General features: G+C 37.9%; 1 protein-coding gene across 1 annotated transcript in view; it reads right to left on the reverse strand.

Annotated features, from left to right (window-relative positions):
- Positions 1–17,470, reverse strand: part of nbas (NBAS subunit of NRZ tethering complex) — a 212,561-nt gene that overhangs the window by 185,989 nt on the left and 9,102 nt on the right. The window contains exons 6-9 of the mRNA XM_087812214.1: positions 15,319–15,362; positions 10,450–10,583; positions 7,220–7,353; positions 862–960 (exon numbers count right to left, since the gene is read on the reverse strand). Of these exons, the coding sequence (XP_087668340.1) occupies positions 862–960; positions 7,220–7,353; positions 10,450–10,583; positions 15,319–15,362 (411 nt within the window). The remainder of the gene's footprint in view (positions 1–861; positions 961–7,219; positions 7,354–10,449; positions 10,584–15,318; positions 15,363–17,470) is intronic.

The raw sequence follows: 17,470 nt of genomic DNA on the forward strand, positions 1-17,470 counted from the left end.
ATGAAAACCATCTTCAAGAGATTCTGGGATAAGAGATTTCCTTTTATGTCCCCTCAGGGGCACAGTATCATCTTAATGGAGCAACCAAATATAACACTATGTAATATTGTGTGAGTGTGTACAGATCCACAACACTAAGCAATGGTGGGGAGAGTGAAACACCTTCAAGTGATCAATGAAATATGAACATGGAAAGCAGTAAAAGAGTGTTTCAAGGGGGAGAGAAATACCGGCTGAAGGACTGAGGTGGAAATGAGAACTTGAAGCACAAATCTAGCAGGTTTTCGGAATTGCCCTGTGGCAGAGGAGTGCATGCAGATATTCTGCCTCAGGAGCATCGCAACAGTGATCCTGAGATGTCCAAGGATAGAATCCAGAGCTGCAGCAGCGACTGGCTAGACAGAGAAAGAAGTCTGTGTGAAGCCTTTTACTTTAGAGTGTGGGTGTGTTTCAAACTTGGGCAAAACTTGGCAAAAAGTTTACTCTGTGTGTGTCTATGTGGCTGTGTTAAAAACATAGGTTGTGTTTCTATTTTGGGTCAAACGTAGAGTGACTGGTGTGCAGAGAGGGTGACAATTTTACTAGAGACAGACAGACGAATGCACTTTTCTATTGCAAGCACCTATTTATGCCTTTTGATTATATTTATGGCTGCAGAATGAAACTATAAATTGCTACCTAGGAAAACGGAAAGCTCTTACCTTCGCTGCTCTCACTAGCTTGTTCTCCAACCTGTATCATTACAGTGATTTTTTTCCAAGGAAACTTCTTTAAAGCTAATGTCTTATTCTAGCCTGAATATACTTAATGACTTCCACTTAGAGAGGCACCATTGAATAAAAGAGGTCGGAAATGACTCACCGATGATGAGGGTGGTAGATGGCCGAGGTGATTCCATGAGAGTAGTGAGACGAGAAGCTGAAGCTGTGGTTCTCTTGGAAGTTCTGATTGGTTCCCACACTGAAAAATACAGCGATGATGAGATAAACGAAGGTTACTGAAAATACATCACTTCTTTTAGCTTCATGACGAGACCCACTAGACACGATCAGTGGAATATTAAATTGAAGAATATGGCAAAATATGCCAGCTACCCCCCCCCCCCCCTTTATTTAACCAGACAACTTTGAGGACTCCAAAAAATAGTTAATTAATATTAAAGGGGGGGGGGGGGAACTTGTGTCAAAACCCAACTCTCATAACTTACTCACGTTTCAAATACTGAAGTCTTGACGATGACAATACTCCGTTTTGAGGTAATTACTTTATTAAGTTTAGGTTAAGTTTAAGTCTAAGATCTTGGCGAACATTATGATGCAATACTGGCTTCACTCCCCTTTCCAGGCAGCTGTAATTACACATGCTTTGTTTATACAACGAGTCCCGCAGTGACAATCCTTGATACTTGACCAATCACTGCAGAATTTAATCTCCAGAAAAAAATTGTTTTTAGTTTTTTAGTCCAAGATCAATAGAAGAAACACCATCACCAACACATGAGTTGCCCTTTAAACAAAGTGATCGCAATAGTAACACATTTAGAGACTCGTCGATTGTTTATCTCTCCTTCATATTTAAGAAGAAAACAAAGGGAAAACATGAAAGCAAGATCCATTAGAATTGTTACTATTTGAAACAGATCCAATAGTGTTATGTGCCACTGAATTAATTAAGATTGGTTATGAAAACACAAGTAAGCGTGAACACACATTTTTTTTATCCAATGGAATTCTAAAGAGGCGCTACAAATTAACACATGGCTAGCTACTGACTAATTGATTTATTTGTAATCTTTCTCTTTGAGTGGCAGGATGCTAGGCTGCTAACATAACTGAATAGGATAAATATATTTATAATGTATAAATCTGATTGATCAGAAGTGACAATGAAACTAGCATGGTGATAAATAAAGCGCAGAAAATCACAACTGTATGCTGATGATTTAAGTGGAAACTTTTTTTTTTTACAGACACACAAATAAACATGAAATGATAAAGAAATAAAGTAGATAAAATGATATAGGTTATAAAAAATGAAAAAACACAAGAAAGAGATATGGCATAACCGTTAACACACACATTGCAAATATTACAGAATAAAGAAGTAGTTACGTTGTTAAAGTCATATTTAATGAGTAGTTTTAGTAGTGGTCCAAGTTATAGTATGTTATTGCAAAAGATTGTGTGTGACAATTTTATAACTTGACGTCAGGCCTTTAACTGTGCAGGAGTGTTGCAACGTTATGGCAGCAAATTGTTCATCGCTCTTGGTTCGATCGAAGGAGAAATCAATAACGTTATTATTTCAAAACGGAGCATCCTCACGATGTGGAATTTACAGTAGGAGCCATTCATATGTTCCCATCTCAACCAGCTCCCAGAGAGTGATCCTCTCCGTCTCATGGGTGTGTCTATTGTAAACCCTGCCGTCTTATTGGACTACAAATCCAGCAAACTAGGTCTTCAAACTTTCAACACCAAGTCACGTGGTTTGGTAAGACTGTCCATGTTTATTCAAATACTCCCGGTACCATCCATCACATGTTTGAATACGAGAACGAAAGGTCTCCATAGAAATTCTAATATCATCTGCCAACGAAGAAGATAAGATGTATACTCTCTTCATTAAAGGTGTCCATTAAAACACATCCAGTGCAACATGAACAGCGCCATGTTAATCTACAAAACACTCCTCTGTGTGTTTGGTCTGCCATCTTCTGCTGAAAGAACCTGTCCATCAATCCAGTGAACGATTGACAAAAGAAAAACACTCTGTCAAGAAGCTTATCCCAGAGGCCGTTTAAAAGCTCCTATTACAGAGCAGAGATGCTGCTGTCACTTACATAGCTACTCCATCATGTTTTATTTTTTAACATTTTTTATCTTTATTTCTATGAGTTTTTTGACTGGATTTTGTGTTGTCATTACTTCCCATTATTTTTGCTTTACCTTTCCACTTGCCCTTTTCCAGACCACAGGTTTATATCAAATTTAACACATAATATCTTTTCATTTCCATAGTTTATGATGTATGTGAATTATTGCAGATTCCCTAGATAGTCATTCATTATCCTTGGTTTAAAGCGACGTAGCATCTGCTACCCTGAGTATCTTATTAATCTGACTAGTGTGTTTACACTGATTTAATTCCTGGTAAAGGTTCTGTTACACGAGACAAACTATTAAATCCAATATAGGAATGAAGGATGTGACACGTTTGGGATGGCAGTGTTGGAGGTTTTTAGGGGTTTCGACACGTTTTGGGAATCTGAAATTTCAGTAGCATCATATCAAATGTTCACATCATTTGCTTTTTTTTTCTAAGAAAATGTAATACTATTCTTACTTCCTGATTTGTCATTTCAACTTTCCACTTAATGTAGATCTGCCTCCTGGGAGAGTGAACTGCTCTTCAAGCTGTGATGTGAGAGTCTGCGGGTAGTCTTCCCAAATTGCCACTGGAGGACTATTAGCGTCACCAAAGTGTGTTTTGTGTGGGCATAGGCAACCAGTCAAAGTCAGAAAAAGAGATTTCAGCCAAAAAATGAGGCACAGTCACAGAAGTGAGTATACTTGAGTCTTGCAAAGGAACATACTGGACCATTTGATTTCTTATCAAATACATTCTTAAAATAAAACATAAAGATTGTGGTGGTCGATAGTGTCGGTGGAAACAAACCTTCTTACAATGACTGTGCAGGCATACTTTAAATTAAAAATACCATTAAAAAGGAGAAGCAAGCTCAATTGCAAGATGATTTAAAGCTTTCAAGATAGGATGTAGATGAAGAACAAAGGCAGTCTGGCTTAAACAACGGTTTCTTCTTAATTTAAATATCAGCATCGAGATTAAGGATGCTTTGATCTCCAGAAAACTGTTAAAAAACTAATTTGGTGAAATGATTTCTGAAAGCGTACACCTAATAAGGGAAGGTTTCTGGGGAAAAGAGGTTTAAGGATGACGATTGGAGCAAATGTTCAGCCTAAAGCTCAGAACAAAACTACTTCAACTGCAATTTCCACATCCAATTTGAAAATGTTTGAGTGACAAAATTGCTATGCAGTCATTTGAGGAAATGTGGACGCTACAGATTTGAAATGAAGCCTTTAGAAGCATGGCAGTGCTTTCAGAATCAATTCAAAGTGTTTTAGTGACAAAATTGGACGGCAATCACACAGAGGAGGATACATCTATGTACCATACAGAAAAACAACGTTTTTTTTTTTTTTTTTAAGGACGTCACACTTTCCGACCCAATCAGGAGAAACTGTCTCTCACGTCGCAATTGCTTCTGAACCCGCAACACACTGGCTTCAAAAGGACGTTGTCAGCTTGAAAATCTTCTACTCTGGTGTACAAAGTTTCCCAAAAAATGAATAAAACCATTTCAGTTTGCCAAGCCTCTTCCATGGAACAACAAATAAAGTCCAGTCCATGGAGTTTGATGCAGATTCACTACATATACATGATGATCTCCTGCGTTTAGGGATATCAGCAAACCCCAGCTTTGTGTGTCTGCGGGATGTATTCGGATTAATTAAGAGTCAAATTAATAAAACATACAGCAGGCATAGATGACAGACACCGTGGATCAAACAGTGTGTGGGCAAAGATTGTCAGGCAGGACAATTGGTATTCAGAAGGATGAGTTTCTCCTCCGACTGTTTACATGCAGATAGATTTTATACTAAAACTAGTGTGTGCTGCAAAATATTGCCGAGATGTAGTGCAGGCTGTGCATTGTAATCAGGTGTTTACTTTACAAGTACATAGCCAATCTTGCAAGATAACAAACGTTTTTCATTCTGCTATTGAACATTGTATTTTATGACTTATAGGCCATTATATTCCATCATAAGTATTTAGTCATATCATTTTTGCATTTAACAGACAGAGATGGCCCCTGCTTTTGGTTTGACTGGAAGTGAACCCAGCACTAAAGGTAGACATTACAGAATGACAAATGTCCGACAGAAAATGTCGCCGCCAGATTATTAATTTTGAGAATCTTACACATGGAAATTACAGCTGGTGAACGCCGAGGCTCAGAAGCCGGAGGAGGCAGAGAGATGCAATAAAGACAGTCTTTTAAGGACAAGGGAACTAACTAAGAAAACCCAGAGCACCTTAAGCTCACCTGAGGGATCTTTCCAAGATGAATAGACCCTTAATCAGTGCCATCCAACCAGCCAGATCTGGCCCTTCAAGCTATATGCACTGGTGTGCAACCCGCTCTCCCATAAATAATGAATGCAGTGCAGAAACTGTATTTCACCCTAGCTAAACTTTGAGTCACTTTATGGCAAATGCAACTCATTTACAGTAAACCGTGGATTAGATAATGCAACATGGAACTGTCAGAGCAAAGTTGATACAAAAACATAACATTTAAAAGTGAATTGTTTTATCCAAAAGGTTCAAAGGCGAGGTTCAGGTTCCCTAGCAGGATATATACTCGCTCCTAGAAGAAGCCTCTCGGATGTGGAAATGCGAGCGAAACCTCTTCCTAAAACTAGACAGTCCATCTGTTCGCTTTCGAACCTCTTTGATAACCATGACGTGGATTAATGAGAACCTTCACGAACAAATTGCCTCGAAAAAATATCTTTACAAAGCAATTGCCTGAGAGAGTCCCATGTGTCTCGTGTGTCATGATGTCTGCACCGTCAGCAAGGTGTAGAACATGTGACGACACTAAGATGGAGCCATTTCAACATATACCACTTGTTTTTTTCATCCGTTTGCCTTAAATTCAACAGAAAATGACAGACGTGGGATTGACTGGCCCATAGGTTGGACATCAATCCAAAAATATGTATGTCAGGAACATTTTGTTGTAGCCCTGCCCCAAAGATAAAATGTATTAATGGAGGGTTTGGCAAAGTATGCCAGGTAATATTAAAAATGATCATTATAATATCAACCTTGTATATTCACATTCAAAGCAGCCTTTGGGATTATACCCATTTTATTTCAAGTGTGCTGGCCAAACATGGGACTGCATTTATGTACCATGTCAGCTGGTTAAAGAATAAAGACAATTTCCATATCAAATGTTACACATGCCCAACCGGTGAACCATTCTGGACAAGAATTTACCTTTGATGGCCCCCCAAACAGTTGGGTTTGCTTGCCTGCGCTAGAGATTTTGAAGCACTCTCCTACTCCTTCTCCCTTGCTAACAGAGCTAATAGGCATGGCAGCATACATTTAATACAAAAAATAATAATTTAAAGTAGTTTCAATTAAAATAATTGAGGCCCCTTGGTTAGCACAAAGTAATTGTGGTGGCTATGTGTAGGAATTAATAGTTAAACCTTTCAAAAATATCTCTGTGGGATCGGAAAACAACAAAAAGTTCAAAACCTAGATGACTATATTAATTTGATTCATGAGATAGCTGTTATATATATAAAAGGCTTTCCAGATGTTCTCCAGTAATTCACTATCCATTATCATCGGGCTCTATTTATAATCAGTCTATTTTACTTGGCAATTGATGATTAAAAGTAGGTCATATTATAGAATATAATCTGAGAAAAGTTCTTATATCCAGTCTCCATATACTTGAGCTGAAACGAATAAAACTGTCATTGGGTGTCAAATGAAAAACCTGATCGGGTGTTAGATGGCAGTCGAGGGTAAAGGGAAGTGATTGAAATCAAAGTAGACACATTACATCAAATGTCAGCGTAGGTGAACTGCCATTTCAGATGAAAGAAGGCTTAAACGGTAGATGACAGACAGAGGGAGACGAGGAGGGAAAGATAAGAGCATTCGGAGAGACACTTCACTTGTTTCCGGTATCCACTGGGAGGAACATGAAACTTGCCAATCTTTGTCCACTATTTGTTTGATTAGGAATTATTTTAATTAATCGTGAAAATATTAATATTTCATAGGTTACATGTAAAACCTTAAAGGATTGAGTGATATCACTAAGCAGATTAACAACCAAAGTAGAATAAATAATTAGTTGTTTAAAAGAAAAGTTTTAAATATTTTAACTTGAGAGGGAACCAAAGCTGACTATAAATATAGATGAGTGTGTAAGTAGGTAGGTGGTGTTATATCCATGTGTACAAAGAGTTGGAGTTTATGTGGTTGTAAATAAAGGTTCCCAAGTTAAAAGATATGTGTGTAACTTGTAGCACAGGACGATGGAGCATCCCTTGCATTAAAATACATGTATGATTCTACTACAAGACTTTGTTCTCACCTGACCAGGTAGCTCTTTAGTCCCCCTCCATAAGTGATCACAAGCAACTCAGCAGACCACTGGGTGCTTTCTGTGTACTCCAGGAAGATTAAACCAGCAACTGCACAGCTGAAGTCCCCAGGAAAGCTCACACTCTGTATAAAATGGAAGAGACAAAACAAAAAAAAGGTCAGCTGTGGTGTAATGTAAGCAACATGAAAAATAGCTCATTATTTCGCAAACTGTGCTCCATCTATAACACCAAAGCTTCTGCTAAAACTCTAAATGTGATATTAATATTAAAGAGGACATTAGACAGGAAGGACAGGAGACGGTAACATGGAAAAAAAAATAGAAGACGGTGTTTGCAAATTGTACCCATTTGGATTGAAACAAACTTGCTGTCATATATCCCTTTTTTCCTGGGCTTGTCCAGAAATAGGCGCATGTCATGAAAAGTGCACTTAACAGTGACAAACAAGGGAAAGCGATGAGCATGTGGGCAGGAGTGCTGATTTGAAAGCACAGCCACACATGCCGTAAACGCATAACAAAGTACTGCTGCTCTACAGGGGAGCGGATCACAGACTTTGAAGGATGAGTGTGACTGGGTGGAGGACCGACCGTCTGTGCTTATCGTCTCAAGCAGGGCAGCAAGATCCGTGAAGGGAAGGAAATGATGGATCGGGGTGAGAGGAGTGATATGAAGCCTCTCACAGAGGGCATTAAAGTGAGCGGTGAGTGACAGATGGACATGGGAAGGCACCACAAAAAGAGTGCTGCAGAAAAGACAGACATGAAGATGGGAGAAGAACGGAAGATCAAGTGAGGACAGAAGGAGCAGCAGGCGGTTGAAAAATTAAAAAGACGAGGTGATGGAGACAGAGGGAAAGAGAATAGGACAATGTGAGCAAAGAGTGGTGACGTGAGAAAAGGCTGGCAGGAAAAAAGAGCAGCAGGCAATGAAGTTGAAAGCCAAGAGAGGGGGGGAAGAAGCGCTGAGGGTTTTCTGACAGCGAGACATTCTCTTCAATGGTGACAGGCAGCTCAAAGTGTCCTCTTCGAGGGAGCTAGAAAGCGATGGCAGAGACCGACCGTCTCATGATGGAGACAATATAGGCAGTGACTGTTCTAAACTGTGTCACTGGGAAAAAAAAGCATTGAAAAAGCAGAACTGGAATAAAGTTCAATTTAGTTTAAATAATAACCTAATTCTTCACATTCCATTGTTTTATTATCACAGGGTTGTTATGTTGCTCATTGTCAGAGTTAATTAAAGCTTTATATACCACGAAATACACTCTTCGCTGAGCATTTCACATTTGAATAGCAATCTATTTCTAACTCTGCAATACACAGCAGTTCAATTGAGTCGCAGTCAGAACACTAGCTTTATTGAGGGAAAATTGCAACATTTTCTATAGAGGGTTAGTAGGTTTATGAAGTGGAATCGAAATGCAAATGTTAATTTAAACAGGTAAAACACAATTGAAATGAATACATTTTCAATGTATTTACCTGCCTGTTACCAAAATGACTCAAAATGTTTGACAACCATTTAAATGGAATTTTCTAAAGTCATCAATATTTGGATTTTAGTTTAGTTTTCCAGGTTTTGCTTATCACTCGTTTACGCTGCTACTTGTAAGAAATATGGTATGGAGGCGCTCAGGGGCAAAAAACAGGAAACTTTGCTTTAATAACAACAACAAAAACAGAACGACGAAAATAAATGAAATTTCACTGTTGAAGAACTTAATATTGTTCATTTAAATTTGTCATGGGACACCGATTAGTAAAAAGAAACGCTTACAGCTGCTAATGGTACAGTGGTCTGGAATTAAATGCGCTACTGAGGGCTTCACATTTTTTTTTTTAACAAAAGGAAGTTTGAAAGAAAGTTGTTTTAGACATTTAATCAAATGTTTTTATAAAGACGTCTAATTAGGCCATTGGTAGTGATTTTCTAGTTAATAAAAAAAAAGGTTTGCTTTAACAAGCTAGATTTGGATGGTTTGAGGGTGAATGTTTTTGAGACGGTGATGGCAGGGGTGAGGTTGATTCGCTGATACAGTACAGGTTTAAACACACCTTCAGGGCTCATTCAAAGTTCTTGCAAAAGAGACTGAATTTCTTAAAGTAATGATGGCCACTTATTTCTATTAAGTTAGCAGTTTGGTTCTCCACAATATAACCAAGAAAAGACACACCTGTGAAGTTAAAACCATTTCAGGTGACTATATTTTGAAGGTCATCATAAGAATGCCGTTGGTCTGCATAACAATAACCAGAGAAAAAGGTTAGCTACTCTGAGGAAACTCGAAAACAACGTTTCAGTTATTTTACACTTCATAATTCTGCATTCTTTTTTGATGCATTTAGTGAGAATCTATTATGCAAATAAACATGAAAACAAAAAACTTTGAATGAGAAGGTGTTTCCAAACTTTTTTGGCCTGTACAATACAGTATATATTCTAATTGACCCTTTAAAGGGCGCCTTTGTTGATTTAAATGTCTCTTAAATTGATCTTGGACCCATTTTGTACTCATCAATAAGTTCAAAATGTACAAAACTCTTTTAACTTAAATATTTACATTAGAAAATGTTACTAAGCCCCACCCACTATAAACCTTTTTCTTGAGATTAAATCTTGTTTACCATAACCACACCCACTTTGCTGTAAGTGCTCAAGGATCAATGGTAGTCACCGCGTGTTATCAAATAAGGAAGTCTCAACCTTAAAGTGACTTGTTGTATAAACAAAGCAGGGCATGATTACAGCTGGCTGGAGGAGAAGTGAAGCCATTATTACGTCATAATGGACTCTCTTGTAACCACTTGTTCGCCGGGATTTGAGACGAGGGAGAACTTTATGAAGAAATAACTTCAAAACATCATCATGATGAGGGACTTAGTGCTGATTTGTTTCTCTTGGTTTATTTTAAAGCATGCATTTCCCTGAACTGCAAGCTCCAAATAGGCAGTTATTAAATAAATGCTTTTTGCAATTTCACTTATAAATAGCACAGCTAGCGTTCATGTCCCTTCCATTTATACAATTAGTTATGCTTTTAACGGGTGTGCAGATATTTCAAGAGAAACACATCGATATCATCTCAGTTGAGCACTAGATAAACAATCTAGCTTTCCTAAATTTAATAGAAAATGTCATCTTCTTTTAGCTTCAGACTGAAATATCTTAACATGAGGAAAAGATGAAATCTTGGAAATGGTTGCGAGAAACTTACCGGTTGGATGACAAACAATTCGCTGCCCATGAGGTCGAATAGGCGAACAGTACCGGTGCTGTCGGCAAAGGCCAGGAGGGCACAGTCATGGCTCCAGGCAACCCTTCTCCATTGAGGGTTGGGATCCTTTGGCACTGTACCAGAAAAATAATACTCAGATGATGCAAAGGGCAGCCAGATATTTATGCCAGCACACATTTTGTATTAACCCTAAAGCTGAAACTCCCTCGGGTGATGAATATTGAAGATAAAAATGACATTATATCACAAGCAAAGTGTATCAAAGATACCGATCTGATTCCTCTGCGAAGGATAGCAGGAGTCATAGATATTAATAATTGCCTTTTGAAAAAGCAAGGCTGCACCTGTCCATGAGCATTGTCCTTGTGAAAAGAGGGAGAGGTGGAACAGAGAGAACAAATCATAAATCCATCCTAAATTGAAGTATAGGCGACTGTTTCGCCAATCTGCTGGCTCAGCAGTGCTGTGACTCTAACCACACCGCTGTGATAAAGCGCATTACTGCCTGCTGGCGCTTTCTCAAGAATTCACTGTCATGCGTCGCTGTGATAGTGGGACCAGCCTCGGGTCCTCGCTCTACTCTAAGCACCTGATAATCCTAAGACTCAATAAACAGTAAATGAGACTTTACTGCACAAACATTTCCTTGACGGAATGCTGACTGGTATATTTAATTCATTCCTTCTTAGCAGTGGGCAGTAAAAGCTTTGATGTACCATCCGATTTGGCCAACAATGACAAACAAAATATGTGTCTGCCAAGCAATAAAGTTATAAAAAGGACATTGTGTTATGTTGATATCACATCGCCAAAGGCATTTATTGTATTGGATTCGTTTGCTGCAAAATACTGCCGCAACCCCTGGTGGGCAGTACTGCAAACGAACTGAGGCCATGGTTATTGTATGACTGGAAATTAAAATTAAGAACAAAGGAAAAGTAGTGGGAGGCACGACACAATGAGGCGCTGGAGGAGAGGAGTGACAAACAAAGGATCCGGAACCCACTGAGAGGAATAATGGCTCCCCAAATTGTAATGGCAGAGTATCAAAGAATACCTCAGGAAGAAAATTAACACACCTTTGAGGAGCTCAGCTGAGGGAAAAGTAGACAGGAACATCTAGTCATTATGAAAGCCATAGGTACCAAGTGGCTCTTATGTTGTTTTTTTTCTGCCTCACTCTCCCACTGCTTCCTTTGCCATCCTGCTCCCGTTATGAATTGTATACACCATGTTTTTTCCTACAGCTCTGAGAGCTCCATTTCCACATAGATGGCTTTTGGAGAGGTGGAAATTGGATGCTACTGTTCTTTTATCCTTTTTTCCCCTGAGTGATGGCGGGAGTGGGAAGTTGGGAAGATTTGCGCCCCGATGACCCAACAGCAGCCTTCTATCTAAAGCCACGCCGCCGCATTTATCAGAGCTCAACAGTTATGAATTATGTACGCGGCTAGGAGACGCTCAGAATCCGACCGAGGAGGAGGGGGTTCAGGGGGTGTTGAAAATGGTGTTGAACATGATGAGAATGCAAACACACAAGCACAAAAGAGGATACCAAGACCAGTGTGCGCCTCCATTAAAAGCGAATGCCATTAAAGGAAGGATCACAGCGAAATCCATTAGGACAAATCTCCGTGAAATGAAATGAAGTAAAAGTGAAATGAAAAATAGAGATGAAATGGAATGAAAGAAGGGGGGGAGGGATGCTGGGGTTTACACAGGCCCAGGGGCTACAGTTATCCACGCTGTGAGTCATTAGAACGACGGTCCACAATGACTGCCAGCCAACAAATGAAGTCCGAGTGAGAAATATATGGAAGAAAAATGTAAAAAAAAAAAAGTTTAAAAAAAAGGTGCTCACATAGGGTCTTAATATCCAAATTATGATCTTCCTCTCTCTTTGCGCTTGATGGAGTCTACTGACTCCTTTAAGAAACACCTTAAGACGTTTCTATTTGTTCAGGCTTTTCCTTGAATTTCTCGAACTCCTGTGTTGTTCTCAGTATTATCTTGATCTTTAAAGTATGTACTTTTTTGAGTATTGTTTTGATTGTCTAAGCGCTTTGTGACCCTGGTCTCGAAAAGCGCTATATAAATAAATATTACTTACTTACTTACTTACAATAGGTAAAATAAACACTGTTCAGGTATATCTTCTGATGTTCCTCGATAATGAGAGCAATGTTCTTGTCAGCAGGTGATATTTTGGACTGTGAGTCTTGTGACTAAAGAGTTAGTTTTTTTTTGTGAAAAGGAAAGAAAATGTTGTTTTTTTAACTCCGCTTCACCACAAAATGATTTTGATCTCCGCTTTAGAAAAGTTTGTTCCGGTAATATCTCTCCGTTTGCAGCTATAAGGTGGACCAAATCATCTACACCTCCTTATATAGTCATCATTTTCGATTAATGGTCAAATAGTTATGCTTATTACTCACTATAATGAGCTGCTCTCACTTTCAAGATTCATCAAATATGACCAGAACATGCATCCGGAGTAGGTTTCTCGTAGTGGAAAAATCGGTGTTGGGATTTACTCGAGCTTCAGGAACGAGACCCATAATGTGCATGTTGATAAGTATGCCAAAACATGTATGCATAGAAAGACATAATGTAAAAAAAGAAAAAAATGTAGACAGTAAATCTATATTAGGATCCTAAACTAGAAAAAATAGAGCTTATAAATACTTGAACTTAATGATGATAAGAAGAAAAAAAATCAAAAGGGAGCAGTGTTTGTTAAAGCAAGAGTTTCTTGGCCCTTAAAATGTTACAAAAGTGCCTTCAACAAAAAGACTGTCCCAGGAGCATATTCAAACTATCAGTCACTTAGACTTGATTCAAGTCATTCTATGTTAGATAATACTCTACAGATCTCCTTGAACACCTTCGTTCTGTGAGGCTTAACGCATCTTTACAATAAAAATACACAAGTTGGATGCAAAGTATTTCCTTATTAAACCAATCAGCTCCACCATGACCACTTATATATAGCCACCGATAATGCTGCATTGAACTCACAGGTAAGGCTTAATTGTTCTAGAAAAATAAATTTCACTTGTGTTTTTCTCCACAATTTTCGGTCATTCTTTCAGTACCGTTTTGCTAGATTATCCACTGGCCATCCTTATTGTGTTCCAGTAAAAGTACTGTGTTCAACAGGCTGTATGGGCATGAATTGGATTTTGCATTGATTATTGAAAAGCCTGTAGTATTACTTTCTTTGTCAAATTACATTTTGTACTTTTTTTTTATATAGTCTGTGGTTATTGCATTGCTTTAAGTTCCCATCAATGGACAAACTAGGGACCATGCTTTGAGCCTCACACACAAAGAATGTTAAACATTCACTGCTGCATTGAGCCAGACTTCAAAGATCAAAATAAATCATTTAACTAAGTCAGTTTAAAAGAAAAAGTGTGAAAGTTTTTCCTCTAATCTCATTTAGACAGAACAATTACACTCAACAAAGCTGGCCATTTCGGAAGCTAATCAAACTATCAAGACGTTTCCTTTTTTCATCAGCCACGATGAGGCAGATGCAGTGGGGAGGGGGTGAGGGGGCGAGGAAGAGAGGGCAATTATCAGCGTTGTCATTCACAGCCATGCACTTTACACATTCCTATTAGCTGGGATCATCAATACTTTTCAATCAAATCAGGGGTTCATATGTAAATGTACTGGACAATGCTTTGCAGGGGTCTCAAAACTATGGCCAATGGGCCAACTGCATCTTGCCATCCATTTTTAAGAGGCAAACAATATAGTGAAATTTGGCCCACAAACAATATTTCTGCTCAATTATGAAGTCTATAATGATGTGTCAAAGTTTTGGGTACAATTTATCGTCCTCCTACAGCTGTACCAGTATTTCTTTGACTGAGGATTCAAGTTATAGTGTCAGAAGTAATTTATTCGTAAACAACTAAACCGAACATATGTTACCCCCACAACTACTTTCTAAAAGCACTCTGCAAAAGATTAATACAACATCCTTACAAATCTAATATACGTGGCCTTTCTTGAAACACAATCATTTATCCACCAGGTGGAACTTTAACCCTTAGTAGGGTCATATTCTTAGTTACTTTAAAATGGTAGTTATAGTTTCTAGTTACTTCTGTCAAAAGTTACTTAGTAACTAGTTACAGAGGAAAGTAACTCTTGTGAGGGATAATGTTGAATTTTCAAGTGTACAGGCCAGTGTAATGTTGGATTCTCTGATTAAACAATTCAGAAAAAAGTAAAGTGAAATAAAATAAATGTGGGGTTCATTGTACATTTTTGTGGCCGATACAGAGCGACAATATTGTCAGTATCAACAGGCTGATATTGATAATTGCCAGTTTTCCCCCCTAGGAATTTAAACTAGTACTATTGATCACAGAAACCTATTAAATAACAAGAATCAAACTGAACAACACTGTATTAAAAGTGTTTAATCTTGAAAACCTGAAATCGTTTTAAAATGTATAGAGCAATATCTTCAAAACCTCATGATGAGGGACTTACTGCATCTTAGAGACTTCAACATTTGAAACATGCGACTTAGTCAGGTAAGTTTTCATATTGTTGACCTTTAATAACATGTTACTCGATATCCTAATATTACTCTAGACACTGATTCTCAAGCACCAATTTCAATCATAACTGCAAAACAACTCCGACATGCTCCGAAGTTGAATTACACATTATGATGTTACCTTCCACTTTGTCACTGGTTTGATAAACACCCAGAACACCAAGAAAATACCCAGAAGCCCCCCTTTCACCATCCACCTTGACATTCTAATCATTTATACTGATTTTCCATCCACCTAGATTTATTTTAAGAGTTGATGGGGGTCTTACCTTGGCACTTTCCAATGATGGAGCCAAAGTCATCCCTCACAGACCTGCAGAAGAGAAAGAAAGAAAAATAAGTATTTTCCAGGTGTCCTTATGTGACCTGTTAAAAGGTGGGCATGCCTAATAGAATGCCAATTGTAGTGCCTCAGTGGATCAAGAAGACTGGGCCTTGAGACAGGGTTGAGTTTAGACAGGCACTTAACAGAGCTCAGAGGATAAGGCCTTGAGCTGACTTAACACCCACTCGCACAAACTAATAGTACGAGGCCAAGCTATAAAACAATGTGATTAAACAAGACCCGTGTGGAGAAACAAGAAAGGCCAACAACATTGAGCGCGAGTGCAGGAACATGATTGTTTTCAATCAAAACCGGGCAAAACACTTTTCACTTTAGTTGTCACATATTGGCAGAAATCCACAATTACAGAGCAGCAGTGTGGCGGCCTCTGGAGAGGGAAGACATGTTTGTACACCTGTTTTATTGCTATTGATTTTCATTTCAATTCAACTCAATTTAAAGGATCATGTGGCTTCTACGCAGCACACTGCTGAGTGTGTATATTCTGCCTGTGTTCAAAGGGAATTGGATTTGTGTCTGAAAATAATTACTCGTGCTCAAAATGACTCAATATGGGTCTCTCTCATTGTAACATACAGGATTTATAGGAAGATACGATGAACTGGTTTGAGGCGGATATCATCTTGTATTTAAAATGGATTACCATTTCTGTTTTTACCATCTGCTGGTGATCCTGTTTTGCTTTGCCTGCGACATTTAACAAGAGAAGAATAATGACTTACAAGTTGATCTGAAGAGGCAAAATGTCATAAGCATAATGTACAGAAGGACTGCGGGGGATTCTTCATTTTGCCTCGTCGACACAATTTGGACTACATTAGATATTTACCATTAGTTTGTGGAAACATGCTCGAGAAGACAAGAAGTTGAAGCAATAACAATACTTGACTTCTTTGTATTTAAAATTAATAATTGATGATTGTAAGTTAGAAGGTCTTGTCCAACTAGAAAAAAAACTGCCATAGTTTCTTATGCTACCATATTTAAGTTGCCGGAGTAGTAGTGGCAACTTTGTCACTATAATGTTGTGCATCATGTCAAGAATTGCGAAATAACAGCAACAAATCTAGTCCTAAAATGAAAGGGCAAGTTCAATTTAAAATTTAAATATATTTTGTAATGTGTTTCAATTAAGCTAAAGCAACAAGCATGTCTTTTATTTTATTATTCTTAGTATTTAAGACGTTTATGGTGGATTACATATTAAATTAAATCCAATAATAGTCCGGCTGTCAAAGCGCTTTGTGACCCTGCTCTAGAAAGGCGCTATATAAATAGAAATGATTATTATTATTATTATTACATTTTGAAATTGCTGGTATTGTTTATTGTATTGTTACCTCCCCCTAGGTGTGTTATTAATAATATAAACTACATAGTATATCATGTTTTCAAATTACTTATAAAGTTGCTGTTATTTTCATGTCCTTATTGTGCCTCAGATAGTAATTTCGCCCAATGACTCATAGTGGAATAATAATAAAAAGTTTTTGAAATCCTTGAAAAATGTTCACTTCGGAACTCAGAGCAGATATTTTACATAGTTCCTGCCCCCAGCAAAAGTATAGTCTGGCATATATTAGGAAACGGAAAATATATTTTACGATTTATGATTCTGCAGCATAGGAAACTGTAACAACTGGTAATCTACACAACAATCAGCTCAGAACTTTATCAACACAATGTTGGATCATTCAGACAAAAAGTGTGAAGGTTTTGAGACACTGGTTAAACTTTGAGGCTTGCAGGCCAAAAAAAAACCACCAACTCTGTATGCAGCCAGCAAACAATTGAAATACTGTACTTATAAATTAATTAAATAGTAATAGTAATAGTAAAATTTGTTCTAAAAATATTGATACTACCAATGTTTTTTTTTCTATTATGCGAAGATAAAGTAGCATATTTGCAATTAATCTGAAAAGATGAAAACCTCTGAAATTTAATGATAGATTGAGTTCATGTAAAGATGACTGTCAATATGATGTAAACCTCAGCAACCACCCTCACTTAAAAAAGAAAACAAGGACTAATGTCATGTTTGGCCCATTAAGTGACTTAAGTCAATCATTTCT

The sequence above is a fragment of the Callionymus lyra genome, chromosome 17, assembly GCF_982586985.1.
Source record: "Callionymus lyra chromosome 17, fCalLyr1.hap1.1, whole genome shotgun sequence".
Lineage (NCBI taxonomy): Eukaryota > Metazoa > Chordata > Actinopteri > Syngnathiformes > Callionymidae > Callionymus > Callionymus lyra.